We start from the raw sequence: 24,794 nt of genomic DNA, 5'->3' as shown, positions 1-24,794 counted from the left end.
ATTTATTTATCTATTGTTATACAAAATTTACTTCTACATATAACCTCCAAGTCTTGAAAATAAAAAAATACCCCAAACCTTTTAAATAAAAGAAGAAATACGTTTACGTACGTTCAAATCCACAATTTATTTATTACAAAAATAGCAATGTCTCTAATAAAAATTCGATTTGGATATTACGAAATCAACAAATAATCATACCATATATTAAGTACATTTCGCATAAACACCAGTCAGATTATTTAATAATTATAAGATGACAATACTAATTATAGGATGACAATTAATTTATTATTTTCATTATTTTTTAGAAAGATACATTTAATACATCTTTCTTTCTGTAAAATCTCAGCTTAATCAGTCAACTAATTACAAATTTAACATTTCAGTAGTTCACCATCAATTTGTCTCCACCACAGATCACAAAGTGTGTACTATTTTGAAACCAAACACCCATTTCTCATTTCACCTTTATAATCCCCTTGCTATTTGCATCAATTTTGAGAATCCCGCCTAAACAGAACACAAAATGAAATCGATTAGACCCACAAAAGTCAAGTAATCAAATCTATGTTGCTCAATCGTGGGTGCAAGTGTCGAATAAGAACAAGTATCGGCACATGTATGTTTAATCTATGTTAAGTATTTCAATTTATTTGAAAGGTAATTTCCTCACACCCATATATATATATATATCAAATATAGATGTAGACACAGGTACTTTGAGAAAAATGAAGAATACTAGAGTTCCCTAAAGATGCAGAATTGTTGGGGGGAACTTACATAAGAATGGTCATTGTAGTCTTCATGTATATCATATGTTGTAAAAGGAATTTACTTGTACAGATTGGCTATTTCCTCCTTGTATTTCGCTACAACTTGGTCTCTTCTTATTTTCATGGTTGGGGTCATTAAGCCGCAATCAATCTGCAACAAGGTTTTGGATTTATACTTAAAATCTAACATAATATATGCAGAATTGCAGATCAAGCACATTCATTTCTGACATGTAAGTCTAACCGTAAAAGGTTCATCCACAACAAGGATTGGTCTGACTTGAAATGAACACTCCGAGGTCCTGCATGTTAAGAATCAAGTCAGACAACAGCCTTCCACTCAAACCCCAACGGTTTTGTGATTTGATCAGAGGGGCAAGTTGCATTGGTAATATTGGAATCTATATCTACGCAGCATGTCATCCAACTCTTCAATTTTTTTAAAGTATTTGCGTCCAACAAATTTGGACATAGTTACAATGATACAATCCTCTAAATATATAAAAAAAACTTATAAAAAGAAAAAAATAAAAAAAAACTGAACGTATCATGTTGGACATATACTTGTATCCGACAAAATGACACCAGTAGAGGCTCTTAAATCCTGACAAAAAGATTTAAACTGAATTTGAAAAGGTTACCATTTGCTTAATTCTTCATATAGCAGGCTTGTCATTTTGTCCCTGCCAAGATCTACAGCATCTGGATCTACGATAGAGGATACTTTTGCAGCCTGAAGTACCTCATCTTTGTTTGGGACAATGATAGCTGCAAGGCGTCGTTGGTCCTGGAAGGAAGATGTCAATCAGCAATGACAAGTTCTAAATCAAGTCAAAATACCTAAATAAAAGAAATGCAAAAGCCACAAGCAAACTTCAGAGAAAGAAAGGTGTCCAACTTGCCTGCCCTACGACCACAATCTGTTGAATAAGACTGCTCCTCATGGCAGCTTCTTCAATCTCTAAAGGTTCAACATTTTCACCTATTTTCTCCAAAGAAATATTTTTAGTTAATAAAGGAAAGTACAGTGAACATGTGTGTAACAGAACTCAGAAAAAGAAAAGACTTCAAAGTACAGTTGCAGCATTGGAGTTCGACTTTGTTAACTTCCACAATGTGCTTATCACATAAAGATAAAAGACACAGCACAATCTCTCAACCTATAATCTCCATTAAAAAACCCATGTCTGACCACATGAATTGAGCCTAGGTGACTTTAATCAGGTATGAAGGATATTGAAATCATGCCATATGCTAAGAAAAGATTTATATCGTTATAATCATATTGAAGGTCGAACTTGAGTATGAGATCGAGGCCCAAGCAGTTAAATCATGGAAAGATCTTTGTCAAAATTATAACTCTATAACTATAGGCTTATAGCAAAGAGATAAATGTGGTCTTCCACTAAAAGTGAGAGAAGAGTGCATACAGAAAACCATTTGATACTCTTTAACCGAACTAACCTAAAATGATAAGCATATAGGACCTAAATGACCAAATCAAAACCACAAGGAGATGATTGTTTCACATTTCTAGTAGGAAGGTCGTGCATGCATTGTTATACAAGCTAAGTAGGATATAAGTATACCGGAAGAAAGAACAATGGTGTCCTTGGCACGTCCTTCAAGAACTATCACACCTCCACAACGACGACTTCGCCCGACCGAATGATGAGGTGCAATCCAACCTATATCACCAGTGTCTAGCCAACCATCTTCATCTAGAGCTTGCTTAGTAGCCAAAGGATTCTAATCCAAACCATAACAAAAATACGTCATCCTAGATGTGACAATAACTCATATGCAAGTCATATGACACTGATAAACAATGACAGTTTGATTTGGAATTCCTAGAACAGTATAAGTATTCTATTCTTATGAATTTTTCCTTTTTAATCTGACAAAAAGGAGCCCTCTCATCCTGAGCAAGATGCAACTTTCCAGCCAGCCCTGCTTAGGATGCTGTCCAATATTGCTATTTTTTTTTTTCTGAAAACGATATTGGTTTTCATTATGCATAACAAGATTTATGCATGCTATTTAAGAGAAGCAACATTTGAGTACCTAATTCAATTGTTTAAACCCAAGCGACATGAACATTTGATCATAGTTTGGGTACTAAATATATAATTAACCCCATATATATATCTCACTCGTTCTGAATCACTATGGGCTAATGACTAAATTTCTAGATTTTTTTTCCTTCTCTTCGTGAAATATAAATAAAGCAGATAGTAATACTAAATCAGGCTGCATGCTGTAAAAGCTGCACAAGAAATATGTTTTCATTGGTTAAATCTTGACAAATTTTGAGTCACTGTTTACCTTATAGTAACCTTTCATCACCTGTGGCCCCCTAACCTTTACAATGCCTCTGGTGCCAGGCGGGAGAACCTCACCAGTTTTGGAATCTACAACTTTGAATTCAGTGTGTTGAATCGGATGCCCGATTGAACCAATAACCTTCAAAAGTCAAATCTAGAAGATTGTCACATAATGGAATACTCTCAAGAGGTACACTATTTAGACATAAAGAACAGTACATGAATAAGACAAAGATTACATGAAGACAACCTTAAAATTATGGTAAAATGTAAAATAGTGAGAAGAGTTTATGGTCAAAATGGTTGTTCAACTCAGTATGGAAAACGGTAAATGATGTGCAGAAGGTTTAGATACTTAGAATTTTGAAAGAGTTACACAGTTGAACTAAGTAAGATATATTTAACGTGTAACAACAATAAGACAACGACATAGATTAGTAAGTTAATGCAACTAGGCAATTCAACAATTATGTGTTTAACAAGGTTTTGCAACCCTTCAGAAAATTGAGAAAGAGATGCTTACGAGGTTGCACCAGGAAAATCCAGGTTTTCGTTCTATTTCAAGAATATTATTCTAAATATGTTTTAGACATGAATGCTTCAAAAAAACAAAAATATGAAGAGTCAGAGAAACAAAACTTCAGATTATCCAATTAATTCCAGTGCAGCTAAAAAGAAAAAGTTCCAAACCGCTAAACTAAGACTTTAATCCAAAAGCACCCCATAGATCCTTTTCTTTTGATCAAAATTGAGTGATTTACATTTCAAATGACCTCATACACATTTCTTAGACAATGCTATGGGTTTAGCAAAGTCGGTTGCTAGTGTGCAACTACTAATTCTCTTAGAGAACTTCTTTACATTGCTTATAAAAAACCACATGCAATATCACAGGTGGCATGGAATAAAGAGAGTAGTATCAATTAAAAATTATACCAGAAGAAAAGGTAGAGGTGCCTTACATTACAGTAAGGTCGTCGACAAGCAACGACAGGGGATGATTCTGTTAAACCATATCCATTCTGCACTGTTACACCAATTGCCTGCATGTATTTGACTCCATAAATTAAGAGATAATGACTACTAATCTTTTGATTCGAAGAGTTAAAACGTATTAGCATCTAACCTCAAAAAACTTGTCCAGATGCATAGGCAAATTTCCACCCCCATTTACGCCAGCCTGGAGAATGATTGAAAATAGAATCAACAAAAACCTGAACAGATATACTGGAACTGAACAAACAACAATATAGATTCGTCAATTTTTTTTCTCCATCTTTCCTTTTTCTTATTCTTTTTTTAATAGCATATACAGATTCTAACTGGTTGATAAATAATTGAGAAGAAACTTTGATAACAAGTTTATATAGAGAATAGATCAAACCTTTGATATTCCAATAGAAGAGTGAATTTTTTGATAGACAAGCTTCTTTGCTAACACATGCAATGGCCACAATATTGCAGCAATAATTCTTGCCCATAAACAATCTAACATGGATGCAAGATATGAAGGTTGCTCCGTATTCCTTGTTAGGTATAGCCCCTGTTAATGAAGCAAAATCAAAACCCAAAATTGACCATAGACAAGTAACTGAAGAACATTAAAATCCAATGGGTTTTATAGTTAGAGCAGAAAAGGCATTCAGAAGAACTACATCCGTGCACTGAACCTCAGTAAATGTCACATCCAGTACATGATACAAATAGATGATAGTTCTGACTTTCTTTAGTCAGTTTGGTTGTTCCATAGGCTGTTAGACTAGTCACCATATGCTGATATAATACAAGTTGATCTCGATTGGATATGCGAAGACAAGAGACCAACTGGGTGACATCATCACAAAGACTCTAAATGGGACTCTACTTGAATATCTCTATAACATTTATGCTCCTGCTTTAGGGGGAGTGTTACGTAGATATATCGTGACACTAGGAATCAATAGCACATAACCTTCGGGATTGGCTCTTAGCTGATTCTTAGGGATTTGATAGATTATTATTTTTAATTTATTACCTCTTGTAACCACTGTAACATGCATAAACAGGCTTGGTCTAAGAGAAATAAGAATGTACAATCTTCCTTACCATCCATGTTTTACTACAAAATATCTTTATTGAAAGACGATAATGCGTAAATAATAATTTTATTAAAAAGGGAGTGGTATTTAAGGGTCTCTTTGGTCTTACTTGAATATATGGCATTAGACCATTGAAAGAATTATGCATATCAGATTAAATGAGCACCTAGTTCCCACTTATCTCAAGTTTTAGGGTGTCTGAAGCCTTGGCTGAATATATCGCATCAGAGAACTGAAAGAATTATCGGTATCAAATTAAATGAGCATCTAAATCCCACTTATCTCAAGTTTTAGCGCTTCATAAAACACAACGAAAGCTATTAAAAAGTGACTCTGCATTAGAAGAAGATAAAGCATAAAAAAGGAATCTGCAGAATTTAACTTTAGTTTTCATAAAGTTGTAAGAAGCTAGAAAACATGAGTAAGACTTGCTCAGTATTATCACCTCGTAAATTCTCTTGAATTCCATATATGCCAAGCTGACCCTTATGAATGAAACTGCAATTAATTTACGAATAGTGGAGCTTGTTGAAATCTGCTTTTGAATCCCACTGCAAGGTGATCCAAAAATAAAATAATTAAGGCTGCATTTAGAATCAAATGCTTTCCCTACCAAATAAGTTGAATTGAAGACTCTGTACAGTTGTATAATTATCATTTACGCTTTGTTTAATAAAGTGGAAAGAAAATTAGAAAGATAGTGATGAAATTAGAGATGCATACTCTAGTGTATTGAGGAAAAAACTCTCTCAAAATATGTATTTCTTACAAACAAGTACAACTATATATACATGTAGCATTGAATCAACTAAGGAAATAATATCTCTTAATTAGAATCTCTACACAAAATCAGTTGTAATCTCTAAAGATACTATTCAATGCTATCAAATACTCAAAGATTCTCAACACTCCCCCTCAAGTTGGTGCATAGATGTCTTGTATGCCTAACTTTAAAAGAAGATTATGACTTCGAATGCTAGATAAGATAGACTTAAGGCACCACTGGCTATTTTTTCCTTGATAAAATGACGATCTATTTTGATGTGCTTGGTTCTATCATGTTGTACTGGATTTTGAGCTATGCTGATAGCCGCCTTGTTGTCACAGTACAAGGTTGATCCTTTTTCATTCAACAAATTTAGCTTTTCCAATACCTTTTGCAGCCATAAAAACTCAAAAACACCTCGAGCCATGGCCCTATATTCAGCCTCTGCACTTGATCGAGCCAAAACACTTCGTTTCTTGTTCCTCCAAATGACTAAGTTTCCTCCCACAAGAATACAATATAAGTTTCCTCCCACAAGAATACAATAACCGTTGTAGACCTTCTGTCATCAAGAGAGCCAGCCCAATTTGCATCTATAAATACTTCTACCTTGAGATGACTACTTTTTGATAAGAGAATACATTTACCCGGTGTAAACTTCAAATAGCACGAAATTCGCAATAGTGCCTACATATGAGCTTCGCAAGGACCATGCATAAATTGGCTTACCAAATTAACCGCATAGGCTATATCAGGTCGAGTATGAGCGAGATAAATCAAGCGTCCAACGAGTCTTTGATATCTCCCTTTATCCACTATTTCACAATCCCTACTTGTAATTAGTGATTACTCTCAATAAGTGATTCTGCTAGTTTGCAAAATAACATGCCAGTCTTTATCAGAAGATCTAAGACATACTTTCTTTGGGAAATAAAAATTCTCTTTCAATCTAGTCACTTCTATTCTGAAGAAATATTGTAACTCTCTCAAGTCTTTGATTTCGAATTCCTAAGCCAATTGTTTCTTAAGTCGGGTCATTTCTTCCTTGTCATCTCTTGTCATAATTATATCATCAACATAAATTATAAGGAGAGTAATCTTACCCTTGTGATGTTTTATAAAGAGGGTATAATCAGCATTACTTTGTTGATAGCCAAACGACATCATGGTCTTACTAAATCTGTCAAACCAGGCTTTGGAAGATTGCTTTAATCCATATAGTGCCTTTTTCCAATCTACATACCTTCCCTTTGGTATTTTTATCCTCGAATCCTAGAGGTAAAGGTGTTCAAACTTCGGTTAAAATCGAATTAAACAACCGAACCAAACTAATTAGGTTAATCGGTCGATTAACCGATCTAGTTCGTTCGTAGGTCGGTTAAAAGTTTTTTAGAATATCGGTTAATGGTTAATTCGGTTCGGAATTGGGTAATTAACCGAACTTCATAAATAATATTATATATTATATGTATTAGGCTATTACTAATTCGGTTAATTCGGTTAATCTAGTCAAATGAACATGATAAATTTATTTATTTTATATGTTTTATACTTGTTTTAACCAAAAAAAAACATATAAATTTCAGGTAATTCGGTTAACCAGCTGAATTAACTGAAATATTTCGATTTGGTTAATTTTTTTTGAAAAAAATTGATTCGGTTAATTCGATTAATACTAGTTTAGTCCAGTTAACCAATCAGTTAACCGTTTGAACACTCCTACCTAGAGGAACTTTCATATACCCTTCTTCTTCCAGGTTTCCATGTAAGAAGAAATTCTTTACATTAAATTGTTGTAAGTCCCAGTCGAAATTCGTTGCACATGATAAAAGGATCCTAATTGTGTTCAATTTAGCAATTAGAGCAAATGTTTCTTGATAACCCACTCCATATGTCTGAGTGAATCCTTGCGCTACGAATCTGGCTTTGAGTCTTTCAATTGAACCATCAACCTTACGAACACCCATTTGTAGCCAACCATTTTCTGCCCCTCAAGAAGATTAACCAGTTCCTGCGTCTCATTTTTTGCTAAAGCCCTCATTTCTTCAATCATGGCCTTCTTCCATCTTGGATCAATGATAGCTTTTTTCCAATCCTATGGAACAGACATAAGAGAAAAAGACAAACCAAAAGCTCTATAGGATGGGGATAAGAAATCATAATAGACAAAGTCAGAGATAAGATGTAAAGTGCAAGTTCTAACACCTTTTTGTCGGGCTATTGGTAATTCCAAATAAGTAGAAAATGGAAGTAAAGAAAACTTACAGTGAAGAGTGAAGGAATAAAGCAGATTGTATGATGGCATATTCTTTCTTGGTTTTTCTAGTGTATGTCGTTAAATCAGGCCTATCCAACAACCGTCTACTAGTTTTCTCTTGAACCAAAGTCTCTACTGGAACTAAATTCTCCCTCGGAAGAGTAATAGAAGAAGATGTCATCTCTTCAATGTCAATAACCTCGCCCTGAAGAGATGGTTGTGATGAAGAAAAATAAGGTTCATACTCACGAAATATTACATCCATACTTACATAATACTTTCTAGATGGCGGATGATAACATTTGTAACCCTTCTATGTAGGAAAGTATCCAATGAAAACACATTTGATTACTTGAGGATCTAGTTTGCTCCCATGTCAAAGATGAATGAAGCAAACACAACCAAACACCTTCGGCGAAACTGGATAATCCGTCTTGCCCTTTAAGGTTTCAATGAGACTTTTAAAATCAAGGACCTGAAGAGGCATCCGATTAATAAGATAAGCCGTAACCAAAATTGCATCCCCCCAATAAGGTTTTGGGAGAGTCATAGTGAATATAAATGATCTAGCAACCTCCAAAAAAATGCCAATTTTTTCTTTCGGAAACACCATTCTAGGCACTTGTACCTGGACAACTAGTCTAATGCAAAATCCTATATAATTCCAAATAATCATTAAATTTATACTCTGTTCCATTATCAGTTCGCAAAATCTTAACCTTAGCATCAAACTGAGTAGTAATAAATTTATGAAAAGAACGAAAACACGAGAAAACATCACTTTTGGACTGTAATAAAAATACCCATGTCATCTAGGTGCAACAGTCAATAAAAGTAACAAACCAACGATTACCAAATAAAGAAGTAAGGCGAGTAAGGCCCCAAACATCCAAATGAATAATCTCAAAACGAACAGTACTTCTATTATTTTGCAAAGGATAATTGTTTCTTGTATGCTTAGCAAACTCATAGGCATCACAAACTAAAGAGTCTAACTAAGTTCTCGAAAATAAATTATGAAACATCTTGACAAGAACAATAAATTATGGATGTCCTAACCGTTTATGCCATTTAATTATCTCCCGGTTGACATCTTTAATGTCTCCAAATAATGCTTAAGACATACTGGACAATCGATCCAGAAGATATAAGTCATCACACAATCTATCACTGCCAATCGTCTTCCCTGTCTGGAGGTCCTGAAAGACACAGTGATCGGGAAAGAATTTAAGTTTACAATTTAAGGCTTTAGTGATAGTACTAACAAATAAAAGGTTAACCGGGAATTTAGAGACAGAGAGGATAGAGGATAATGTGATATAGGGAGTACAAACAACAGAACCTATTCTAGAGATGGAGGTAAATGAGTCATCAGCTAGTTGCACACTATCTTTATATGGACAAGTAGTATAGTTAAATAAGCTTTTCTTTGACCCTATCATATGTCTATTTGCACGGGAATCAATAATCCAAGAGTCAAAAGTAGATGGAGCACTTAAAACAGTACCTAATTTCGCTTGATTAGACTTGGCAATCGAGGTAGAGTCCAATTGAGACAAGAGGTGTCGAATATGTTGAATCTCGTTCAAGGTAAAACTTCCAGGAAAAGTAGATTTATCCTCTGTTGTTACAAAGTCTGACAAATTTGCCTGAGGCCGAGAATTACCCTTTCGTTTTCCACCACGACCTCAAGTGGGGCGACCATTCAATTTCCAGCATTAATCTTTAGTGTGCCGAGACTTACCACATTAGTCACACATCAAATGATCCTTGGAAGACTTATCAGCCGATGGACCATCCTGGTTAATAATGAGGTCAGCTTTCTCTAAAGGTGGATTATAGAGTACGACGACATGACGACTCTCCTCCTGTTGTACATAGAAGTATGCCACATGGAGAGAAGGGAACAGAGTCTTGCCAAAAACTTGAACCCGAATCTGATCACACTCAGTATTCAACCTAGACAAGAAATCAAAAACACGTTCATTTTCCACCATCTTCTAAAATTTTTCGGCATCCTTGGCACAATTCGCTTGAAAATCTTAATAATAATCAAGTTCCTGCCACAATCTACTTAATTCAACAAAATATTGAGAAATCATTAGCTCCTCCTGTTTTGTACCATGGACCTTATTATGAATCCCAAAAATTTGCGCATCATTCCTAGCACGAGAGTAGGTGAGAGCAGCGCATTCTAAATCTTTTACGTAATATCAAGCAGCAAATAGGTTTTGGAAATATATGGTTGCATGGAGTTGATAAGCTATGCCATAATAAGAAAGTTTGTTGAATCCCAATGACTAAAGGTTGAATTAGTTAGTTCAAGTTTCAACGGTTTACCGGTGATATATCCCTGCAAGCCACGAGCCTTGATAAATAAGTAAGACCTTGACCAAGGAAGGTAATTATGTCCATCAAGCTTCACAGGGCTAATTTGCAACGAGGGATTATCGGTTGGAATCACAAACTTCTCGTCTATAGACATAATGATGGGAGAAAACAACTAAATCCCAAAAAAATCTACTTGCACAATTAGAACAAAAAAAACACCAAATAGATCCCACACAAAAAAAAAAAAACTTAGCCAAAACACACCACCACTTAAAGGAGAATAACCAAAAGAGAGCAAAGAGCACAGCGACAGCATCGGAAAAAACACGACGGCAGCAGGTGAAGTCCACGCGCAGCACGTGAAACAGAGCTGCAGAAGCTTGCGATGGCACGTAGGGCCCACGCACGGGTCTTCTAATCACCGGAGTCTGAGGTTTCGCCAACAAGTGGATGCCGACTCCAATGGTAGGGGCGGTGAGAGAAAAAAAATAAGGCTAGGGTGAAAAGTACGAATTTTGTGTTTTTAGGGTTTTCGGAAAAAAAAATCAGAAAAAAAAATCTCAAAAATTAGATAAAAATCTGATACCATGATAAAATTAGAGATGAATACTCTAATGTATTGAAGAAAAAACTCTCAAAGTATATATTTCTAATAAATATATACAACTATATATACATGTAGCATCGAATCAATTAAGGATAAAAAATCTGATAACATGATGAAATTAGAGATGAATACTCTAATGTATTGAGGAAAAAGTTCTCTCAATGTATGTATTTCTTACAAATATGTACAACTATATATACATGCAACATTGAATCAACTAACGAAAGAATATCTCTTAATTAGAATCTCTAAAAAAAATCAGCTGTAATCTTTAAAGATACTATTCAATGCTATCAAATAATCAAAGATCCTCAATAGATAGAAATTTAAAGTAGAAAGATAGAAACATAAATTTTCTTTTCATAGGTGTACATAGCAAGAAAGATAGAAAAATAGAAAGAAAAAGTTCTGATCAAAAGATTAGAACAAATTTTTCGTAACTGTAGAAGAAAATGAATCAATCCTATGCAGTTCTATTCAGCTTCTTGCTGAATTAGAACAAATTTTTCATAAACTAGAGATGTGTTTTCAACAATCTTTAGAAGACAACGTATACCGGTCAACCAAGCTAGTTAAAGAAGAATTATTTAGTTGTGTAACTGAGTGCTATAAAACTGGCACCTTATACATTGTACATCATCAGAAGTTTTAAAAGCTAATGAGCGATTGCTTCTCAATGTCATAAAAATATGAGATAAAAAGCATCAAGGAAACTTTACGAGTACAATCTAAGCTCTAATCAAAAGATTACTTCTTTGAAAGAGTTCTCTTCACAAGATTGTAAAATAAGAAAAATTAAATTTGATTTTATAACATTAAAAAAAAAGCATGCAATTTTTTTTCCACAAGATAATGATACCACGATAGAGTTTATCATATTCATGGTATATACTAGAAGATTGAAACTAATGCAACACATGATATTTGCAGTGACAAATATGAATCAATGATTTCACAGAAAAGCATCCCAATTAACTTAGCCAGAGGTGATTAATAAACATTGAAGAAATCCGAATTACATACCGATAGAGTGTCTCATACACTAAAGGTACAGAAATCAGGTATTGTGGTTGATAATGTCTCAAATCATCCTACAAAGCAAAACCAAAATATGTAACCGACATATAAATAGGTAATGAACTAATAAACATACAATGCTGGGAACCATTATATAGTCCAAGCAGAAAAGGGTAGACACTAATATAACTGTTTTGTCATTCCCCCATTATTTAGAGTGAATTTAAAGAACTTTCATGTTTTTAACGCAAACCTAAAATCATATACAACTAATTAACAATACCTTCAAATTTCTCACGGTTGTGTATACTTGCTCAATTCCATGTGTAAATGTGAAATACTCGCAAGCTCGCTCATACACGTGCCAAGTAGGAAGCATGCTTAGAAACCTATCCCCAGCTTCAGTGGGTACAACATCCCACAAATTTTCTATCTGGAAAAATAATTCAGACAGGAAATAATATTATATAGCAACTTAAATTAAACAAGATGTTACTTTCAGTGAAAAGAAATGAAATAGTCGAATGCTCTCTACTGAAAGATAAGCCACAAATTCTCAGATTTTGGCATTTGGCATCATGGGCCAATCTAGTTTTCAAACAACCTGGACCTTGAAGACCCCTGGATCAACAGGTCAACCTAAGCTTGGAGGATAAAAATAAGTATGAAACAAGTTACAAAAAGTGAAATTTCATAAATCAATGGTTAACAACAGAACAATTTCATAGATACATCAGCCATTTTTCTGTATTAACTAATTCTTCCTTAATATGTACTAGCATACTAAATCAGATGATACAAAATGGTGCAGTACTTGATTGAAACTTTGTTCTTATGGTACTTTCCAAAGTAAATACCAAAAAGCTATGTATTCAGTAGTAATCAGTTACCTGGTGTAATAAATTCTTATGTGTAAGCATAACGCCTTTCGGGTTACCAGTGGTTCCACTTGTATATACAATAGTAGCAATATCATCTGAGCCAATGATTTCATATTTGCAACCTTGTCCTGGGATCACATTTAGCCAATTGCTATAATTCTATCAAGGAAATTGGCAGATAAGCTTATAAGATATGCGATTCATATCATTGATAGTGTCCTTTTCCCCCTGTAACATGCTCCTAGTTTCATATCTATAACTGTTATATTCATTTTAATTATTAAACATCATAGTTATCAAGTGTCATCATGTACGAAGTGGATACTTACAACTGGATGAAATTTTAGGTAATAAGGATGAAGAACATGGTGGACGTAGATAGAAAAAGTAATGAATACAATTTACACGTTAGGCAACAAATAGTAGAACAACATGGAAAAGAATATGAAAAAACATTATCAAATATGAAGAAGTAAAATACATTATCCGAAACTTGAACATGGTTAATCAACTTACTAGCATCATGAGAATCAATATGAGCAACACGGCTCTCTCTTCCTAACTCTATGATCTCCTTATAACTGAATATAGGCACACTGTGTGTTTCACCACTGGAAAGGCATACTTTCTCCCCCCAAAGTAGAACAATAAATCTCATGGTTGCCTTGGAAGAAAATGTTCCGGCAAGACGATTGAAAAATTCAGGATTGTCAACAACAAGCCCAACACTGCCAAAACATGTAATATTAATCACAATGAAAGCAGAAAAGTTCAGAAAATGAAACACAACGAACCACTTATAACTTCAAAAAATAAGAACAAAAGATGATCAGAAGATAATAGATTTGTGTGATTTTGCTTATGTGCCAGTGTGTGTTATGCATACATGAGAAATGATTATTAACTGCTAATGAGAATAATTATTACTTCATTGAAACATCTTTTCTCACGATGATATGCAGATTATATTAAATTATCAAATTAACAGTAGAAAATCCTAATCATCGCCATTTAAGGGATAAATCCCACTGGAGGAAGGCTCCAAGAGACGTCCATGTAGATGTAAACTCAATGCAAATTGATACATGAGTGCCCGATAAACACGAGATAGGAAGTATGTGTAGGATGACATTGAAATGAAGCCTACTGATAATTATATCCAATTTAAGCAAAACACAAAATTTCAGGACATCTTTTGATAAGATAACATGAAAATTAGAGAAGTTCACTTGAAACATGACAATTCAAGTTTACTTTTCTTAAAGAAAAACTGAAGTATTTTATAAAAGCACTTATGTAGTCAAACCTTTCCGAATGATTATATATATGTAAAAGCTCTTCCACAGCTGATCTTGACCCCCTGACAACATTAATTGCTCCCATTGCCATTATACCTTGGTCAATTAAAGCACCCAAATTATTCAAATTTCAGAAATTTAACTAGCAATAAGGTAAATAGTGAAAGATAAAAGAGTTCCTGCATACTGTACTCATAGCAGTTTAACAATATAATAATGAATAGCCTCACTACTTCCTTAACAAAAATAAAAAAGATTCAAATTGATGTCTATAGGAAAATCTTTTACCTCCCACAAGATAAAATCAGATCATAAAACCAGACACACGCCTTGAAGGTTATAACTTAAAGCATGCAAAACACACAAGAAAGTTCCAATTTTATTCAGTAAAAAAAACACTTAAGTGAACCTGGTATTTTAGTATAAAACAACACAGAACTGAATTTGGTGATGCTACAAGGCTCAAGCATAAGTCACCTAGTTCTAAAAATAGATAGCGCATTGGGGCCAATAGGTTGTTTGGGTTTTGAATTGATTGGAAGTGGAATATCTACAAATGAAATAGAAGATGTATGGCCAGGTCTTCGTGAAAAAAGAAGGTACGAGAGCATAGCTGCATAAGCTTTAACAGATATGCATAATTATTGCTTGAATACAAATGCCCAGTTTATCCCCTTGATTCAATTGCACACGAACCAACATTATTCAATCTGTGTGCCAATCTGCTCTCACTTGTGATATAGCATATAATCTCTTCATCCTATATCATCTCTACAGCAACAGATTTATGTGCCTTTGATTCAAAGCAAATAAAGGAATCTATCTAAAGCAGAGTCCTGCTATCAAAAACATAAAATATTGAATCCTTTTAACATAATAATACAAGTATTTTAACCTAGCGATGAAATTATTAGATTATATATGCTAACAAAAGTACACAACCAAGGAGCCCTATTTTTTTAGCCTTGGACTTAAGCAGTTAATGGAAAATCACAAATTATACACACCTTGATCTGCAGCAAGCCATCGGCATGAATTATCAGCAAAAAGTGCAACCTTTTCTTCTGGGTTTACTCCAATAACCCTTAAACCTTCAGTGAAGTCCAATATTTCCTGCTCCAACTGCAGTATGGAAGGAGTTGAAAATAAGGCAATCGAAAAGATATAATGACTGCAAAACAGGAAACAATAGAATGGAAATTGGAAACTGGAAACTGGAAAAGCAACATTTTCTATTAACTAAAAATAAATTTTGAGATAATAAAACGAAAACAAATTATGAAAGAAATTAGTATTCATATATTATTTTAACAAATTATGCAACGGGATTCTCTTTATCTATTTCAATATATACACTAATTAGTTCTTTAATAACTTGATATAGAAGAAAAGAAGTAAACTACCTGTTTATAAGTCATGGTAGAAGGTGGATCATGATATGGATCCACCACTGCTACTCGATCGCCATGCTTTTCTGCTGAAGACCTCCAAATGTCGGGGACTGCTTTCCATTCATCAGAGGCAAGTGCACCATTACTTGGCAGTGATGCTTTTTCTAGTAAAGGTGAACATCTTCTAATTTGGCCCTCCTGTGTCTAACAGATAAAAATAACATAGATAGATGGTAAGAACACCATCTAACTCCGTAGGAACAAGTATGAAAGACTAAAAAGTTCACAGCATATATTTTAAAAGCTTTAGAAAAAGGTATTTTGACATCCATTTAAAAAAATAAATAAACAAAATTAAATTGCAATAACATCAGCAAGCTCGGTTAAGTATAAGAGTATGGTATAGGATCTACATGAAATTGAAAATATTAAAGTTTCAAGGAGCAAATTTTAAATCAGGTAAAGCCGACAAGGTGCAGACCTATTGACAGCAATGATGCATAAAAATAGCCAATCCAAATTACAAGTGAATGCAATGGCATGATCTACATGGTGTTCCAGTAAAAATGAAATACTAAACCATCTATAATGGAATGCAAGCAATGCCCCTACTAACTAGGAACACTGCAGCATCAATATTGTAATACCTACAAGGAGAAGAAAATACTTGTTTTTCAACAGAGCAAGGCAAGAAAATCTTAAGATACTTTTTGGTAGTTACTTTTGGTAAAAGAACTTGAAGAAAAAAGCGAACTAAGAATTTGAGAAACAAAAATGAGAATTGTGGGAAACAAAATCCATGATTTTAATTCTATATTATTATTCCATATATTGGCAGTAGAGTTTTTGGACTGCAGAGGTGGTTTATATGAATATCTCATATGCAGAACAGTTATAGTAGATTTAGAGTTGGATTTTATTCATTTTAATGGATTAGAACTTTGATTTCTAATGCTAGTTTTTCATTTACCTTAAAAGGCTAATAAATAGTTAACGGGAAACCAATAAAAGGAAGACTTAATAACAAATAAAAGCCAGTAAGGACCATTTGACAGGCTGACACTCTCTCAAGGGGTGATGTCTAGGATTGGTGACTTTAGCTAAACTTAAGTTAAATCCAAACTCAGAAGCATGAAGTCCATTCAAACAGGATCCAAGAACAGAAGTGATTCAAACCAAAAAAACAAAGAGCCGAGCTGAACTGAATACATCCAAAACCATATGTTGACACAATTCTATATCATCTGCTATGATCCCAACAATAATTCAGTAAAAATTAAAAGAGTTATAGCGTACCTTGGATTCACAAAAAACTCGAGATTTAGATGGTGAGAAGACCGGGAACCTGAGTTCAGGAAGCTTGGAGGCCAAAATTCTGGGGCTGTGTAACTTGGAAGGAGAGAAAAGAAAGTGAAGAGAGTGATTATAATAATCAAATGAAGAGGTGGAGGACAACAACGTTGCCATTCTCGTTTCACAAGAACAATAATAGCAATTCCAGGAGGCAGAAGAAGAAGGTGGTTTTATGGGATTTATCGAAGTTCCCAACATTTTTTGACATTTAAAAACTAAACGTACATAGAGAGACAGAGACCAAGAAAAGGCAAAAAAGTAATGGGGTTGCTGTCAGGATTGAAAGATGGGATCCCGTAGACGCCCAATGCTAAGCTTTTCTTTATTTTCCTGGAAAATGATTTTGTTTAAACAATTATATGTAAAATATTTTTTATTATTTCATAAATTTTCATAAAACTATTTTTAAAAATTTTACTTTTAATAAAATAAATATAAATATATTTATTATAAAATATTATAGTAATATTTACTTTTTTATCAGCAAAATTTATTTTATAGTAAATATCATATATAAACTCAATAGTAAATTAAAACTTAATTTAAATTATAGATATAAGAGTGGACAGTAATATATTAAAATTGGATTATATAATTAAAATATTTATATTTTATACTATAAAAATTTATTATTAAATATTTATAAATTGTAAAATATTTTTATTAAATATTTTTATAAATATTTTTAATAATATTTTAAGAATATTATTTAAATTTATTAAATAATAAATTATACTAGATATATTAATGATTTATTATATTATCAAATATAAAAAAAATTAGTTATGTATGTTTGGTGATATTGAATTTTATTTTTATATTTTTAAAAACTAAAATAAAACTATTGTTTAGATAATAATATTATGGTTGGTTGAAATTAATTTTTATATAAAAATAAAATTATTTATAAAAATTATTTTTTAAAAAATATTTTTTTCAAAAGGATAAGTTAATTTATAAAAAAACATATTTTCTATATATTTTCTGTGCTAAACTATTTTATATAAAAAAATGTCTTTCATAAATTATTTTCTGCTAAACAAACGTATCCTAAATTTTTCTATCAAAACCAAAAATTAAAAAAATGGAAATTTATTTATCATCATTGAGATAACATATTGTAGAAACAAACAAATGAAAAAAATTAAAAAGAAAATTGAGAAAGTGACTGTTCTACAAACGTTATCCTAAAAATAGTATTTGTTTTATATGTAATTAAAATCTATAATGATAACAGGATATAGAATATTTAAAATTAAAAAAAAAAGTATTGGTATCATAATATTTTCAAAATATTCTACAATAAAATTAGGCTTCTGTGGTTAAAATATTGTTTTCGTGGCTGCTTCCTTTTAATGGCCGGCCGAATCTTCGGATCCATCCTATTCGATAGTTTTCTAGCTTTTACCTATATTCAGCTGAGCCTAATTTTTACTTAATTTATTAGTTAGTAGTATAATTCTATTTAATTTAAATTATAAATTTATATTATTAATATAATGTTGATATATTATATCAACAGAAGTGGAGAAAGAAGTGGTCGATAGTTTGGAATGTCTCCCGTAGAGAGTCTTTGAAATTTTATTATATAAGGGGTTAATTGGGTCAGATTATTTTTTTTATAATTATATATAACAATTTATCCCTTACTTTGTCGAGGAAAAGTTGTAAAGTGACCATTCTGAGATAAGTTCACACGTGTGAAACGTTGATTTGTGACGTACTATATAAGTTCTAATTTGAAACTTTACTAAACAAATTTTGTTGTCCAATAGTGTGGTACAGGAGTCCAAATTGTATTGCAGAATAATGCGAACTGTATTTTCCGTAAATAAAGATTTGTTCCCCACCTTGTTTAAGAAATTAACGAGCTTTAAAAACAACAATCATGATCATGAATAAGCAAATTGCTAGAAAATCAAGGGTCGCGATATTAAATAAGCGGACCATAAAAATCTCACCTGTGAACGTAGGTCAACGAGCTGTTAGAAAACCAAAGGTCGCGATATTAAATCAATGACCATAAAAATATCAGCCGTAAATGTAGGTCATGGAGCTATTAGAAAATTGAGGGTCATGATCTTAAATCAGCGGACCGTAAAAATATCAACTGTGAATGTAAGTCAACGAGCTGTTAGAAAATCGAGGGTCGTGATCTTAAATCAACAAATCATAAAAATATCAACTGTGAACATAGGTCAGCGAGCTATTAGAGAAAAATAGGTCACGATCTTAAATCAGCGAACCATAAAAATATCAGCTGTGAACGTAGGTCAACGAGCTGTTAGAAAACCAAGGGTCGTGATCTTAAATCAATGGACCATAAAAGTATCAACTGTGAACGTAGGTTAGAAAGTTGTTAGAAAATCGAGGGTCGCGATCTTAAATCAGCAGACCCTAAAAATATCAGCTGTGAACGTAGGTTAGCGAGCTATTAGAAAACCGAGGGTCGCGATCTTAAATCAGCGGACCGTAAAAATATCAATTGGGAACGTAGGTCAGCGAGCTGTTAAAAAACCGATGGTCGCAATCTTAAATTAGGAGACTGTAAAAAAATCAGCTACGAACGTAGGTCATCAAGCTATTAGAAAGCCGATGGCCGCGATCTTAAATCAATGAGCCGCAAAAATATCAGTTGCGAATGTAGGTCAGCGAGCTGCTAGAAAATCGATAGTCGTGATCTTAAATCAGTGGACCGTAAAAATATCAACTGTGAACTTATGTCAGCGAGCTATTAGATAACTGTAACACCCCTATACCCGGCCCGATCGTATGGACCCAGTATAAGACTATTACATTTGGTGCCAAAATGGTTTTGGCTAGACACTATTTAATTTAAACATTTATACATAGTATTTTAACTTATTTAACCCAAAAATTATTAATATAAACATGTGGGGTCATTATTGGATATTAGATTATGTTTGGAAATTATTTTAACACTGTTTCTATTGAAAACAAGGGAAAAATATCTATACCAAAACAAAAGGTATCGATACCTTAGACTTAGGAAAAATATCTATACCACTACGCGAAATCAATACCAAAATGACATTCTGGAACTCCTGAAATTCAAATTTTGATGAAGGTATCGATACCTTAGACTTAGGTATCGGTACCTAGCCTTCAATATCGATACTGGTGTTGAAAACAATACCAAAATCACATTCTATTTTGGAAATTTTGTATTTCAAAGCCTAGGTACCGATATCTTGGGTAAATTTTAGCAAAAATCAGTTTAAAATTTCACTAAAACCCCCTACAATATATTGGATTCAACTTAACACTTAAGACCAATTCAAGATGTATTTAAACTACTTAAAACAACTCCAAATCGATCACAATTATCACATAAACATACCACATTTACAAACATACTTATAACTTCAATAATTCATTTTATATAGAACCAAAATACTTCAAATAAAAACCAAAATAGATAAAGTTTCAAGAGTTTACATTTTAGTCCTTAACACTTGGGAACACATTTAGTCTACCTATGTACATGCCATTGTAACTCAAAATATAATACCTATTATTGGAGCTATTTGGGATGTGATGAGATGAGAGATCTCCTAGCCGGACTTTATCTCTTCGAGTCTAATTGTACCTACGTGTTAAAATAAACGCGTTAAGCTGGTGAAGGCTTAGTAAGCACTACAAGAATAAATTGGTAATTGAATCGTAACTTATTATCTTAAAATTATTCAATTTAATACATGTTTACACCCATACTAAATTCATACAATTCTACATTTCTTTAACAAAATTTAACTTACCTTTGAAAGTTACTAAACTTAACTTAACACTTTAATGATTCTCCTTTGTTTACATTTCATATCTTTAGTCTATAGTAGACTTTTAGAACATACCAGTTATACGGAACAAATACAGAGGTACATTATCATGCACTAATGAATAGATAGCACTAATGTACTAAACAGAGAGCACGAATGTGCTAAACGGAGAGCACTAATGTGCTAATAATCGGAGAGCGCACTAAGGTCCTTTAATGGCATGCCACTAATATCTTAGTAGTTTTAATTTTGTCTACTTGGGAATAAAAGTTGAATTTCAAACATTTAAATACTTTACATAAGTATTTCAGAAAATATTTCACATTTCTCCATCATCTACAATTTATTCTCCATTTTACAAATCCCAAATATCACACCTTTTTCACACATATACTTTTACCACAACATTATTACTTAGTGTTCAAACAATATACCATTTCATATTCTCCACCTATAATTTTCTTTATAAATTTCATAATTTCATAATCTAATCTCTTTTTTTTATTATCTATTTACAAATTTAAACATATATTTTACATTTCTATTCTAAGTAATTCCATACTACAATATAAGTATTTAAATAAAAATAATTTAAAAAAATCTTGTAGTACTTACAACAAAAAGATTGAGATGATGTATTTTCTTATTCTTTCACTCTTTAGCATTCTCTTTCCTTTTTTCTTCAATTAGGTCCCTTCCTTTCTTTTCTTTCTCTTCAATTTCATATAAAACATATAACATTTATAAGTTGAAAACCCCAATTAGGTGACTTTCCTATACTATTTAATAAAAATAAACATATATGGTATGATAATTTCATCATCTGTTACCTTAGTTCTTTGAACACCCAAAACTCTAACTCATGCTTTTCTCTCTTTAAACCCATTTATGGAAATTTTCTCATGAAATAAAGTTGTTCACTAGCCTTCTCTTTGGTTTTTACTAAAGAAATTTCAAAGAAAAAAAGGAAGGTTTGAAGCTTGAATGGTTCAACAATGGAGGAAGGACAATGGAATTAAAAGAAAAGTTGGATGAAACTTGGGGGGGAAGAAGTGACGGTTTGGGGGTTGAAAAAGATTATATCTTTCATCTTTTTTTTTCTCCACTTTTCTATATCATTCCACTAAAATATCTCATCTTTTTAATTAATGATAAACCATAATTTATACATATTTTTACCTCATGCTTAGTATATTTTTAGATGAATTATCCTTAGATTTGGTGAATTTGATGCTCCTAATTCTTTAATTTCATTTTTTATACTCAGGTGAGCATAGGAGAGTAAAAAGAGCGAGAAACGGGCCGAAAACGGAAAAAACAGACCAACATGGGAAATCAACACAGCCTGGACTTCCTCACACGGGTAAGCCACACGGTCGTGTCCATTTGGCAGAATCAAAGCACGACTTACACGGGTAGACCACACACCTGTGCCTATGTAACAGCCTTGAACACGGATTGGAGAAATCGCACACGGGCGTGCCCCTGTCGAGCCCAAGTTTAGTTCTATTCGGAAAAGGCCACTCTTGAGGGCTTTTGGGCATTCTAAAGCCTATTTAAATACCTGAGCAAGCACTTAGAAGGGGGACATGAAGTAGGAGGAAAGGAATTACTCAAGGAAAGCTGATTGATCCATCTCAAAAGTTGGATTCATCGTTAAGACTGAAGATTTCCCTTCAATTTCCTTCAGGAGTTTTGGGTTTTCTTTATGTTTTGTTATCTTTATTATTTTGAGATGTTTTCTTTCATAAATATGAACTAAATCCCCTAAATACCTAAGGGTAATGAAACCTAAGACGGATCTTGTTATTATTATCTGAATTGTATGATAAATATTTGACTTGTTCTTAATTATGAATTCTTAATTCTTGCTTTAATATTCGAGGATATTGATTCAAGTATTGATGTGCTGATTCAGAGGAGCAAATGTCCTTGTCTAAGAGTAGATCTAACATAATTAAGCGGAGTTGATTGCACGCCTAGAGATAGGGTGACAAGATTTTGCCAGATTAGGGTGAAACCTAATAAGGGAATCCATAGATCGAGTTAATTCAACACTAGAGAGTTAATTAGAAAGAGATTTCAATCAATCAACCTAGGGTTAGACGTTGTTAGTCTTAAGAGAGATAATAATATAAATTAGGGATTTCCGCGAATCAAGTCAAGTGAATAAATCGTCTGATTCAAAGTCAATAATAAGTGAAGTCTAGGTGGATTTTTCCCTTAGGTATTGTCCAAATCATTCAGTTTTCCCAAAAGTTATTTCCCCAAATTTCTTTCTGTGCATCCTTAGTTTAGTAATTAGTTTAGATAAACAAAACCCTTAATTGTTTAGGCTAGATAATAAAAAGAAAGTTAATACTAGTACTTTTAGTTTCTTTGGGATTCGACAATCCGGTCTTGTTAAAACTATACTACTGTTTGACAGGTGCGCTTTCCTTTGTCGTGGTATTAGTTAGTTTCGAGAATAGTCAATTATAAATTTTTAAAACTTATCGCGATGAGCATATCAATTTTTTGGCACCGTTTCTAGGGAACTAATATATTAGGAACACTCAATTTTTATTACTTTAGCCATTTTATTTTTATTGCAATTTAAATTTTTTATTTTCTTTTCTAATTTTTCGTTTATTCACTTCTGGCAGGTTTTTATAGTGCATGACTAGAAGAAACCCGTCGGGACCATTACTTTTTGATAGTGAGATCGATCACACAGCTCGCAGAAACCGAAGAGAAATAAGACGAGGCCTAAGATACACAGAGGAAGAGAAAGAGGACGACATTCACACCACAACCGAGAAGATGGATGAAAATCAAGAAAATTCGCTACCTCCTGCGATTGCTGCTGATCTAGTAAATCAGAATCCTACTCCACGCACTAAGTATGATTATGCTAAACCTACTTTAACAGGAACTGAGTCAAGTATAGTTGGGCTTGTTGTTGCTGCAAATAATTTTGAACTGAAACCTAACACAATACAAATGATCCAACAATTTGTTCAGTTTGATGGTTTGCAGGATGAGGACCCAAACGCTCATTTGGCGAATTTCCTAGAGTTTTGCGACACTTTTAAAATCAATGGCGTTTCTGATGATGCCATTCTCCTTCGGTTGTTTCCCTTTTCGTTGAGGAACAAAGCAAAACAGTGGTTGATCTCGTTACCACGAGGTCAATCACTATTGGGAACAAATGACCAAAAAAATTTTATTTAAATATTTTCCGTCGGCTAAAATGGATAAATTGAGGAATGATATCTCTTCTTTTATGCGGATGGATCTAGAGACACTCTATGATGCATGGGAGAGATACAAGGACCTCTTGAGAAGATGCCCTCCCATGGGCTGCCCTTATGGTTGCAAGTTCAAACATTTCACAATGGCCTAAATCTTTCGACTAGACAGATAATTGACGCAGCTATTGGTGGGACTATCAATAACAAAACACCTGAAGTGGCTTACAAATTTATTGAAGAGATGTCACTGAATAACTATTAGTGGCAAGTCATGAGAACAAAGCCGACGAAAGCAGCTGGTGTTTTCAACCTCGATGCGGTTACTATGCTATCTAACCAGGTAGAACTCTTAAATAAAAAGATTGACGGTTTGTATGGTTCTACTCAGTTACATCCAGTGATGAGGTACGATTCAAATGGAGGAGGAGCATATATAGAATATCAACCCTTCAACCTTAGCACCAAGGAGGAACAAGTTCAATATATGAGTAATAATTCTAGATCTCAAAATAACCCATATAGTAACACATATAATACAGGTTGGAGGAACCATCCCAACTTTTCGTGTAGTGGTCAAGGGAATCAAAGGCCACAACATCCTCCGGGTTTTCAACAACCACTTTACCAACAGGAAAAGAAGCCGAACCTTGAGGAGATGCTAACGAAGTTCATCTCAGTGTCAGAA

General features: G+C 33.3%; 2 protein-coding genes and 1 non-coding gene across 4 annotated transcripts; all 3 read right to left on the bottom strand.

Annotated features, from left to right (window-relative positions):
- Positions 1–277: 277 nt before the first annotated feature.
- LOC107915105 (probable acyl-activating enzyme 16, chloroplastic) lies at positions 278–17,411 on the bottom strand. Of its 2 annotated transcripts, none has more exons than XM_016844241.2 (19): positions 17,023–17,411; positions 15,739–15,930; positions 15,343–15,457; positions 14,344–14,431; positions 13,554–13,765; positions 13,047–13,165; positions 12,440–12,589; positions 12,163–12,230; positions 5,624–5,729; positions 4,485–4,643; positions 4,227–4,280; positions 4,063–4,143; positions 3,102–3,239; positions 2,366–2,525; positions 1,679–1,758; positions 1,418–1,563; positions 1,021–1,078; positions 784–927; positions 278–513 (listed from the first exon to the last, which is right to left on the bottom strand). In XM_016844241.2, exons 1-18 carry the CDS (start codon positions 17,275–17,277, stop codon positions 835–837), a joined length of 2,274 nt encoding a protein of 757 aa, XP_016699730.1. In that variant the 5' UTR covers positions 17,278–17,411; the 3' UTR covers positions 278–513; positions 784–834. The 2 variants fall into 2 exon arrangements, with proteins under 2 accessions (XP_016699730.1, XP_016699731.1); XM_016844242.2 differs by having other exon boundaries at positions 1,008–1,078; positions 17,023–17,373.
- LOC107915106 (uncharacterized) lies at positions 7,832–8,652 on the bottom strand. Its single transcript, XM_016844243.2, has 2 exons — positions 8,210–8,652; positions 7,832–8,039 (listed from the first exon to the last, which is right to left on the bottom strand). The coding sequence occupies exons 1-2, from the start codon at positions 8,464–8,466 to the stop codon at positions 7,994–7,996; spliced, it is 303 nt and encodes a 100-aa protein (XP_016699732.1). The 5' UTR covers positions 8,467–8,652; the 3' UTR covers positions 7,832–7,993.
- Positions 17,412–24,114: 6,703 nt separating the features above from the next.
- Positions 24,115–24,220, bottom strand: LOC121209259 (small nucleolar RNA R71). Its single transcript, XR_005904375.1, has one exon. It is a non-coding gene; the product is annotated as a small nucleolar RNA R71 (small nucleolar RNA).
- Between the last annotated feature and the right edge of the window lie 574 nt (positions 24,221–24,794).

Source organism: Gossypium hirsutum, chromosome A10, assembly GCF_007990345.1.
Source record: "Gossypium hirsutum isolate 1008001.06 chromosome A10, Gossypium_hirsutum_v2.1, whole genome shotgun sequence".
Taxonomy (NCBI): Eukaryota; Viridiplantae; Streptophyta; class Magnoliopsida; order Malvales; family Malvaceae; genus Gossypium; species Gossypium hirsutum.
This window is presented reverse-complemented; position numbering and strand designations above follow the sequence as displayed.

Bases quoted from the DNA above. Each gene is read 5' to 3' on its own strand.
- LOC107915105 (XM_016844241.2), bottom strand. From the start codon at position 17,277: ATGTTGGGAACTTCGATAAATCCCATAAAACCACCTTCTTCTTCTGCC. The intron at 4,144-4,226 runs GTTAGATGCTAA...AAATACATGCAG, and splicing joins ATCTGGACAAGTTTTTTGAG to GCAATTGGTGTAACAGTGCA. The intron at 1,564-1,678 runs GCAAGTTGGACA...TCTTCCTTCCAG, and splicing joins AGATTGTGGTCGTAGGGCAG to GACCAACGACGCCTTGCAGC.
- LOC107915106 (XM_016844243.2), bottom strand. From the start codon at position 8,466: ATGGATGTAATATTTCGTGAGTATGAACCTTATTTTTCTTCATCACAA. The intron at 8,040-8,209 runs GTAAGTTTTCTT...TCTGTTCCATAG, and splicing joins TTATTCCTTCACTCTTCACT to GATTGGAAAAAAGCTATCAT.